The sequence below is a fragment of the Arachis ipaensis genome, chromosome B5, assembly GCF_059453495.1.
Source record: "Arachis ipaensis isolate K30076 ecotype BB chromosome B5, ASM5945349v1, whole genome shotgun sequence".
In the NCBI taxonomy this organism is placed as follows: domain Eukaryota; kingdom Viridiplantae; phylum Streptophyta; class Magnoliopsida; order Fabales; family Fabaceae; genus Arachis; species Arachis ipaensis.
The window spans coordinates 49986665-49996992 of record NC_142440.1 but is presented as its reverse complement, the minus strand read 5'-3'; the positions used below and the strand labels follow the sequence as shown (position 1 = coordinate 49996992).

Below are 10328 nucleotides of genomic sequence, written 5' to 3'. Positions count from 1 at the left end.
TTCCTGAAATTGTAGTTACAAAGTTCACATTAGTAATCAAAGGGTTGTTTCATTTTTTTCTAATTAATTGGTATTCATTTTGTGTATCTTTTGCACACCAAACTTAAGTTCATTGCATCTGGTGACTGGTGCTTATGTTTGGACTTTATTGTATGCAAAATGAGTGGAATGTACTTAATATTTTTTTTCATACCCTTCCACTTCCACTCTATGTGTACAATTAAGTAACTTTTTCATTTATCTCACCAATTTACTGAGCACCTTAAGATACCAGTTAATTGGGCTCAATTTCTTTGGGTGCACAATTTACAAATGTTTCTTATGATGGTGGCCACACCAAACTTAATTTTTGGCTTACTCATAAGATCAATTAAAATGTTATCATGTAAGTTCAAAAATTAAGTGGGCTGGTGGCCACACCAAACTTAGTTCTTCAGCAAGTTTCTCAACCCAATCTAGGAACATCGTATAATGAACTATGCAAGATTGATCTTCCAGAAAAACCCAGAAAACTTTAAAGCTAAAATCTCAAAGCTAATAACTTAGTAACTAACAGTAGAAACTAGAAGGCAATTAACCAAAGTAACTTACATAAATAGATCTAAAAAGCATGAAATTGAAAGGATATGAGGGTTGGGGTGCCTCCCAACTAGCGCTTCTTTAACGTCATTAGCTTGACGGTTCTTCCTCTTTAGCTGAGGTTGTAGTTCACTCATTACTCATTCAACGAGTCTCCCAAGTAATGCTTAAGTCTGTGGCCATTGACAGTAAAAGTCCTCTGTGTTTTCTCATCCATGAGTTCCACATGACCATAAGGGGAAGCTTTGATGATTGTGAAGAGTCCTGACCATCTTGATTTCAGCTTCCCTAGGAAAAATTTGAGTCTTGAGTTGTATAAGAGAACCTTTTGCCCTTCTGCAAACTCCCTTTTTGACAGATTTTGATCATGCTATTTCTTTGTTCTCTCTTTATAAATCTTAGTATTTTTATAGGCTTGAATTTTGAATTCATCTAACTCATTGAGCTGCAACAACCTTCTTTCTCCAGCAGTTTGATTGTCAAAGTTTAACATCTTTAAAGCCCAAAATGCTCTATGCTCAAGCTCCACAGGCAAATGACAAGGTTTTTCATACACCAATTGGTATGGAGACATACCAATAGGTGTCTTAAAAGTTGTTCTATAACCATGATGAACCTCTGTAGCATCTCATTCTTCTTGGGTAGGTTGCCAGCTCTTGGACATTCATTGCACCTTGTCACAAACTCCTTTGCATCCTTGAATATTGTAGGCTAAAAGAATCCACACTACAACACCTGAGCTACAATCCTCTCTCCACTAAAGAGCCCTCCATAAGTAGATCCATGGCAATGCCAAAGAACCTCTTGTCCTTCCTCATGAGAGATGCATCTTCTTAGCAGTCCATCAGCACACTAATAAACCCCATTTTTAGGGTTTATCTTGTGTTGAATTTAGAGGGTTTTGTCAACTTTTCTCACATGTATCCAATGAAATAGCATGGTTTTATAAATTCTCCTTTAATTGTGCTTATGAGTGAAAATATGCTTTTGAGGTCTTAAAATAGCTAAATTTAATTCACCTTGATTCCATTAGATGCCTTGATATGTTTGTTAAGTGATTTCAGATTTAGGAGGCAAGGACTGGATTGAGGGAATAAAGAAAAAGCATGTAGAAATGGAGAACTCATGAAGAAATGAAGGAATTGCAAAATTGTCAAGCCCAACCTCTTTGCACTTAATCGATCATAACTTGAGCTACAGAGGTTCAAATGATGCGGTTCTAGTTGCGTTGGAAAGCTAACATCCGGGGCATCAAAATGATATAAAATTTGCCATAGTTACATCACACTTAGGGATGCACACGTGCACTGTACGCATACACGCCGATGTTACATGTGACTCACTAAAGTGCAACTCGTGGCCAGCGATTTCTGAAGCATTTTGGGCCCAATCCAACTTATTTCTGATGCTATTTAACCCAAGGACTGAAGGGGAATCACAAATTTTGGACACTTAGACACTTAGTTAGTTTTAGTTTAGTTTTCTAGCTAGTCTTCTCTCTAGAATTAGGATTAGGTTAGATTTAGATTAGAATCCTTAGATCTAGGTTAATTTCATGCTTTAATTTACTTTTCCCTTTGTAATTCTTCTTCTTCTACATCTCTTCTCTCTAGTTTAGCATTTAATTATTGTGATTCTCTACTTTTATGTTGATTCACTTTTGTTCTTCTATTTCTCTTTAATGCAATTTATGTTTTCATGTTCCTTTATTGTTCATTTGAATTATTATTGTTTAATTCCTTGCATTTGAGTAGTGTAGATTTATTTTTCTTGCAATTGAACTTTGCTTTCCTTTTGTACCTTCCAAGTGCTTGATAAAATACTTGGAAGGACGTTAGAGTATATTTTAGTGCTCTTGGCTTGGGAAGGTAACTTAGGAACTCTTGAGTTACTAATGTCCAAGTAATTGATGATTGGGAAGCCATTAACTCTAATTCTCACTAATTGAATTAGTGGAGAGTTAGGACTTATGCACTTGGATTGATATAGCTCATTTGACTTTTCTTTACTAGTTAGAGGATGATTTAATGGGATTGATCCTTGCCAATTCTCATGTTGTGGTTAGTGATAGGGATAGAGATCCTTGACCACCAAACCTTGTCAAGACCTTTTTAGCTATTAGTTTATTTTTATTGCCATTTACATTTCATGTCTCTTATCTCAAAAACCCCAAAACATACCTCATAACCAATAACAAGAGCACTCTATTGTAATTCCCAGGGAGAACGACCTGTGGTTCTAATACTTCGATTTATAATTTTAGGGGTTTGTTTTAGTGACAAACAATCTTTTGTATGAAAGGATTATTGTTTGGTTTAGAAACTATACTTGCAATGAGATTTCATTTGTGAATTCTTTTGTATGGTTCATCCCAAATGAAATGCTTGGCATCATTGATGAGCTTCATTCTTCTAATGTTGGATGGTAGCTCTCTAATGGCCTTGAAATTGGCTATGTCTGCAAACCATGCAACCTCTTGGAGCATCATTAATTGCTCATCTAGAAAGCTTTCATTTACACCAGGGCTATGAGCTTCATTGTCCATATGTGGGATCCTTAACAGGTGGTCAGCCACCTTATTTTCTACTTCACTTCTGTCCTTGATTTCAATGTTAAACTCTTGGAGTAGTAGGATCCATCTGATTAATCTAGACTTGGATTCTTGTTTGGTTAACAAGTATTTGAGTGCTGCATGGTCAGTAAACACAACTACCTTAGAACCAATAAGGTAAGACCTGAATTTATCAAAAGTAAAGACTATAGCAAGGAGTTCTTTTTCTGCGGTGGTGTAGTTCTTTTGGGCTTCATTAAGCACCTTGCTTCCATAATAGATGACATGCACTAGCTTGTCTCCTTTGTCAAAATACAGCACCAATGGCGAAATCTGATGCATCACACATCAATTCAAAAGGCAAGTCCCAGCTTGGTTGTACTATAATAGGTGTAGAAGAGAGCTTCCTTTTAAGCTCCTCAAAAGCATGCATACATTCTCTATCAAATATGAAGGGTACATTAGAGACAAGCAGGTTGCTTAAAGGTTTAGCAATTTTTGAACATTCTCTAATGAACCTTCTATAGAAGCCAGCATTTCCCAAAAAGCTCCTAACTGCTTTGACATTACAAGGTGGGGGTAACTTTTCAATCACTTCCACCTTGGCTCTATCTACCTCTATTCCTTTCTTAGAGATTTTGTGACCAAGGGCTACCCCTTCGGTACACTTTTTCCAGTTCAAAACTAGGTTAGTCTCTTGGCATCTCTTGAGCACCAAGGTAAGATGGTGTAAGCAATTAGGAAAGGGGTCATCAAACACTGAGAAATCATCCATGAAAACCTTAATGAATTTGTCAATCATGTCAAAAAAAATGGACAGCATACACCTTTGGAATGTGGCAAGTGCATTGTACAAACCAAAGGGCATACGTCTATATGCAAAAATACCATAAGGGCAAGTGAAAGATGTCTTTTCTTGGTCCTTAGGATCCAATAACATTTGGTTGTAGCCTGAATATCCATCCAAGAAATAATAGTACTCATGCCCAGCAAGCCTCTCCAACATTTGATCTATGAAGGATAGAGGGAAATGATCATTCCTTGTGGCTTCATTGAGTTTTCTGTAGTCTATACACATGCACCATCCCGTCATTGTTCTTGTTGATATTAGCTCATTCATTTCAATTGGTACCATTGTGATTCTCCCTTTCTTGGGGACTACTTGAACAGGACTCACCCAAGGACTATCTGAGATAGGGTAGATCACCCCTGCTTGCCAAAGCTTTAACACTTCCTTTTGCACTACTTCCTTCATTGATGGATTTAATCTTCTTTGTGGCTAGATTAAGGGCCTGGCATCCTCCTTAAGAAAGATCTTATGCATGTATATTGAAGGGCTTGGCATTCTTGTGTTGTTTCAGCACCTTAATGAGCTCTTCGTCTTGTTCCTTGCTCAAGGTTGAATTGATGATTATTGGATAAGAATCATTGCTCCCCAAGTAAGCATACTTCAAGTTTGGAGGTAGAGTCTTCAATTCCAACTTCGGTGCTTCTACTTTCTCCTTTCTTGTCTTGTCTAGCATGATTGAGCTATCCATGCTTCCTTGTGGTAATTCACTAGATGATGCTGGTTGCTAAGAATATTGAATACCATCTTTTCTTTATGAAGCCTGAGGACCAATTCTCCCTTTTGTACATCAATTATAGCTCCCGCTGTTGCTAAGAATGACCTCCCTAGTATGATTGATGTATTGGCATCTTCTTCCATGTTAAGCACTACAAAATCTGCTGGGAAGATGAAGTCACCCACCTTAACCAACAAGTCCTCCACTACTCCATGGGGGAACTTGAATGTTCTGTCTGCTAGTTGGAGTGCCACTCTTGTTGGCTTAGCCTCTTCAATTCTGATTCTCTTCATCATGTCCAAGGACATAAGGTTGATGCTAGCTCCCAGGTCGCACAATACTTTCTCAATGCTAATGTCTCCTATGATGCATGGGATTTGAAAGCTTCCAAGATCTTTCATCTTTTGGGGAAGCTTCTTTTGTATGATGGCACTGCATTCTTCTGTGAGCACTACAATTTTCTTTTCTCCCCAGTTCCTTTTCTTGGTCATGAGCTCCTTTAGAAACTTAGCATAGAGTGGCATTTACTCTAATGGTTCAGCAAAAGGGATGTTGATTTGGAGCTTCTTGAAGATCTCCAATAACCTAGAAAACTGGCTGTCTTTTCCATCTTTTCTTAGCCTCTGTAGGTAAGGTGCTTTTGGTACATAGGGCTTCAAGACTTCCTTTGATGGGGTAGGAGTATGTATCTCTTCTTCCTCTTTGATTTTTGAGTTTTTTTCCACCTCTTCCTCTCGTAGGTTGTGGCTTGAAGATGCCTCCTTCACCACTTTCCCACTTCTTAATTTGATGGCCTTGTATTCCCCCCTTGGATTGGTCATGGTATCACTGGGAAATGCATTTGTAGACATGAGTAATTTCTTGGATAGGTATCCAAATTGTGTTTCCAATTTTGTGATTTCTGCTTCTTAGTTGTTTAAATTGGATCTGACTTCTTCTTGATATGCTTCCAACTTCTTGTCAGGTTATGCTTATTTTACTACAGCGACATCTTCTTCCATTCTTGCAATCATGGCTTCCAACCTTGCAAACTTGTCACTGTCATCGCATGGTTGTGAAGCTGAAGATGATATATTACGATTGATTGGATTTTGAGGATGGTTTTTTGATAACGGGAAATTTGTCTCTCAACAAGTCCCCTTCGGCAAGTATACCAAAATTGTCGTCAAGTAAAAACTCACAGTAGAGTGAGGTCAAATCCTACAGGGATTGATTAGTTGAGCAACTTTAATCAAAAGAATGTTCTAGTTGAACTAAATAGAATTGGATCGAATTGCAGGATTTAAATGACGGGAAACGTAAATAACAAGAAATGTAAATGATGGAAAGGTAAATAGATGAATGTAAATTTCATAAAAGTAAATGGCAGAAAGTAAGTTGCAGAAAAGTAAATGGGAATGGGGGTAATGAACATCAAAGTAAACAGCAAAATTTAGAGAATGAGAAGATAAGAATGGGGAAGCTCATTGGGTTCAGGAGATGTTGCATTCTCCGGATCAAGTTCATTCTCATCTCTTCCTTAATCCATGCAACTCATTGATCTCTTGACAATCTTAGAAGATTGAATCCCATTTCCTTGGCAATTCAATCTCTCTAAACTTGAATAATTATCCAATTCGTTGATCTAATTGCTCATGGGAAGAGATGAAGTACGATCACTGATTATACCACATGTTTTTCTAGATCAAAGTATCGGGAAGATTATATGTTACTATATCCGTCCAACCCTCAATCTAGTCCAACATGAGAAAGCATTTCTAGCATGATTTCCTCATTCCTCTTCCAAGGATCTGAGGAAATCCAAGTATAAACAATTACTCTTTCGAGATAATTTCTCAATTGGATGAAGATTGAAAGCTTTCAAGAAAATCAAAGAGATTGAAAAGAAGAAGAATACAAGAACAATAATTGATCCATTGAATTACAACAGAGCTCCCTAACCAAAGAGGTGGGTTTAGTTGATCATGGCTCTGGGAATGGAAAATGAAAATGTAAATTGCATTGGAAGTAAATCTGAATACAGAGAAAAGCAAATTTGGGTGTTTACAATCCTGGATCCCTTAGGTCCCAATTCCCTTTCTAGTTCAAAACTACCCCTATATATACTACTTCTCTGATCTTTAGTTGATGCAAGCCTCTGCATGTGGGCCCTTGGCTCAGTTGAAGCAGTTATCAATCTCATTGGGCTTTGCTCAGCTTGCTGGAGGAGTTTGAGTTAGGCAGAAGTCACGTTAGTTAGGCTGTTAGTGTGAGTAACGTGATGTGCAAATTCCTGGCTCGAAGACATTAGTGACACCAATGTGGCCACTAACGTCCCAAAACCTCTTTGATTTACGTTAACCCAGCTGTTAGTGGCACTGGCCTCTCCTAACCTTTAATCACGTTAATAGTGTTAACTTTACCATTAACATGCCAAGCTTCCTCTTCTTCCATGTTAGTGCCTATGTTAGTGGCACTAACGTGGCCACTAACGTGGGCTTCCTTGGCCTTTGAACACGTTAATGGTGCTAACTTCACCATTAACATGCCAAGCTATCCCTTCTTCCACATTAATGGCCATGTTAGTGGCACTAACGTGGCCACTAACATGGCTCTTCTCTACTTCTTCTTACCTGAAATCAATCAAACAAGTTGCATCAAAGTCTTGCTCTAATCATGAGATAATGCATCACTTATTACATCAATCAATCCTTGTCTTATTCTCATGAAAATGTTTAAAATTCACAATGTTTGATTGAATCAAGATATGAATGCATACTCAACCAAATACGTGCTTATTGCCTAAGAAAATGCATTAAACTAACCTAAAACATACTCAAAATGGCTTGTAAAATTAGCCAAGATGCCCTGGCATCACACCAAACTTAAATCTTACTTGTCCTCAAGCAAGTGATAGAGCATAAGAAGAATGAATGAGAATACAAAGAGACCTTATTGAGTGTTCATTATGCACTGGTGGACTGTTCACATAGTTGGCCTACTCCCAATCATATTCAGCTTCTAGGCTAGCTCCTTCTTGCACTGGTGCTTGAGTTTTGATTGCTGAGACCTGATTCTTCTCCATTTGCTTGGTGAGAGCTGTAAGTTAGGCTGTGATCACCTTATTTTGAGCCAGCAGAGCATCTATCTGGTTTAGCTCCATCACTCCCCTCCTTTGGTTCCTATCAGATGCATAGAAGTACTCATTATTGGCCACAGTTTCTATGATGTCTATGGCCTCTTCAATTATCTTCTTGGTATTAAGGGAACCTTCTGAAGAGTGACCTAAGGCCTTCTTTGCCTCTTGAGATAATCCTTCATAGAAAATGTGCAGCTGCACCCACTCATTAAACATCTCCGGAGGGCATCTCCTTGTTAGCTCTTTATATCTCTCCCAAGTTTCATAGAGAGTCTCTCTATCTTGTTGTCTGAAGGTTTGTACCTTATTCCTCAACTTGATAACCCTTTGGGGATGGTAGAATTTTGCCAAGACCTTATTCACCACTTCTTTCCAAGTTGTCAAACTCTCCTTCGGGAAGGATTCCAGCCACTTGGATGCTTTGTCCCTAAGAGAAAAGGGGAACAAAAGCAGTCTATAAGTGTCAGGGTGAATACCATTAGCTTTCACTGTGTCACAGATTCTCAGGAAGGTGGTCAGATGTTGGTTTGGATCTTCTTGAGCATTTCCTCCAAATGAGCAGCTATTCTGAACAAGGGCGATTAGTTGTCGTTTGAGCTCAAAGTTGTTGGATGTATGGTGTGTTTTAAGATGCTGCTCCCACAATTCCTAGGGTTGGGATTAATAAAAGAGCCTAGTACTCTTCTTTCTTGTGGAAGAGCATGGTTGCCAACTACTTCATCTTGATGATTGTATGCTTCACCCTCCATATTTTGGGTTGGATTCTCTTCTTCTTCTTCTTCTTTACCAACTACCCTTTTTCCTCTTGCTACTGCCTCTCTTTTCAATCTTAGAAATGTCCTCTTAGTTTTAGAATCTTAAGAGGTTACAACTCCTTTCCTCCGTGTCATACACAACGGAACATAATCCAAAGCAAGAATAAACACCCTCCTTGTAGATGGGTTGGTAAGTCAAGATTGGTTGATGCAAAGCATAAAACAGTTAGTGTGCCTCTGTTTGAATGGAAATATATACAATGAATAATTGCAAATTCAAGTGCTAAAAAAGTAAAGAAAAATAAAGAATGAAATTAAAGTGATAACTATAGTTACTGGGTAATTTAGTTAAGCTAATCAAGAATAAGTGTTGAGTGCAGAAAATTAAATGATAGAATCGTAAAGGACTTAAAAATAAAAAAAGCAGTAAGTGATGGAATGTAAAGAGCATAAAGATAAATTGCTAGAATATAAATGACAGAAATGTAAATGACTGAATTATAAAGGGGAATGGGTTGATTGACAGAAATTAAACAAGCTATAAAGAATAGGGAAGATAAGAATGGGGAAGATTCATTGGGGTTAGGAGATGTTGCTTTCTCCGGATTAATTTCAGATCATCTCATCTTCAATCATGCAACTCATTGACCTCTTGGCAATCATGATTGATTGAATCCTATTGGTGATTCAATCTCTCAAATCTTGATAATCAGCCAATTCCTTAGTCTAATTGCTCATGAAGAGAGATAAGCTTGGTCCCTGATTTTACCACACATCCTCATAGATCCAAGTGGTGGGTAGATTTAATGTCATCATATCCAATCCCAAAACATAGATATACTCAACGTGAGAAGGGATTTCAAGCATGATTTCATATTTTCTCTTCCAAGGTTCCCATAAAACCCAAGTTACATTCAATCTCTTTTCCAAGATAATTGAATGCTAAGCATGAAGAACAAAATTCCTTCTAGCAAATCAAAGAGAGATGAAGAAAAGAAGAAATTCATTATCATTAATCCATCAGTTACAACAGAGCTCCCTCCCTCAATGAGAGGGAATTTAGCTACTCATAGCTTAGAGAGAGAGTACAATAGATGAAAGTAAAGTAGTGTGAAGTAAAAGTTCCAAGCCCCCCTTCAGTACTCTTCAAGGGGGTATTTATACTACTCCTATTCTAGAAATGTAAAATTACCAAAAAGGAAAAAAATTAAAATTGAAACTAAAGGAAATAACCATTCATTGATGACACGTTAGTGCCGTGTGAGTGGAGTGTGAGCAGCATGCCACGCCCAGCTTGGTATAGCTTGGCACTCCATGCCCAGGGTCCCAAGTGGCATGCCCATGATGGTGATTGGCTTGGCGTGCCACGCTCAAAACTCAAGTGGCACGCCCCATGGTGCAGTCTTCCATCTTCTTCTCTGGCAATTTGAACTGGCGTCCCACACCCAGACCTGGCATGCCACACCCTTATTAAAATCTTCAATCTTCTTCTCTGGCTGGTTGGCTTGGCATGCCACGCCGAGGTCTGGCGTGCCATGCCCTTGTTGGAGTCTTCAATCTCCCTCTCTAGTTAAGTGAACTGGCGTGTCACGCCCAGAACTCAAGTGGCACACCCATGATGATGGTTTGGGCTCACAAGCTAGGCGTGTCACGCCCTTAGTATGAAGTGGCACGCCCATTGAAGCTGCTCCTTCCCTTCTCCTTTGGACAATTGTACTGGCATGCCATGCTTTAGACCTGTCGTGCCACACCCTTATAAA

At 38.6% G+C, this 10328-nt stretch overlaps 1 protein-coding gene across 1 annotated transcript; it reads right to left on the bottom strand.

Moving 5' to 3' along the window:
• Window positions 1–4646: 4646 nt before the first annotated feature.
• On the bottom strand, window positions 4647–5096 carry LOC148564131 (uncharacterized). Its single transcript, XM_088487007.1, has one exon. The coding sequence runs from the start codon at window positions 5094–5096 to the stop codon at window positions 4647–4649; it is 450 nt and encodes a 149-aa protein (XP_088343133.1).
• Between the last annotated feature and the right edge of the window lie 5232 nt (window positions 5097–10328).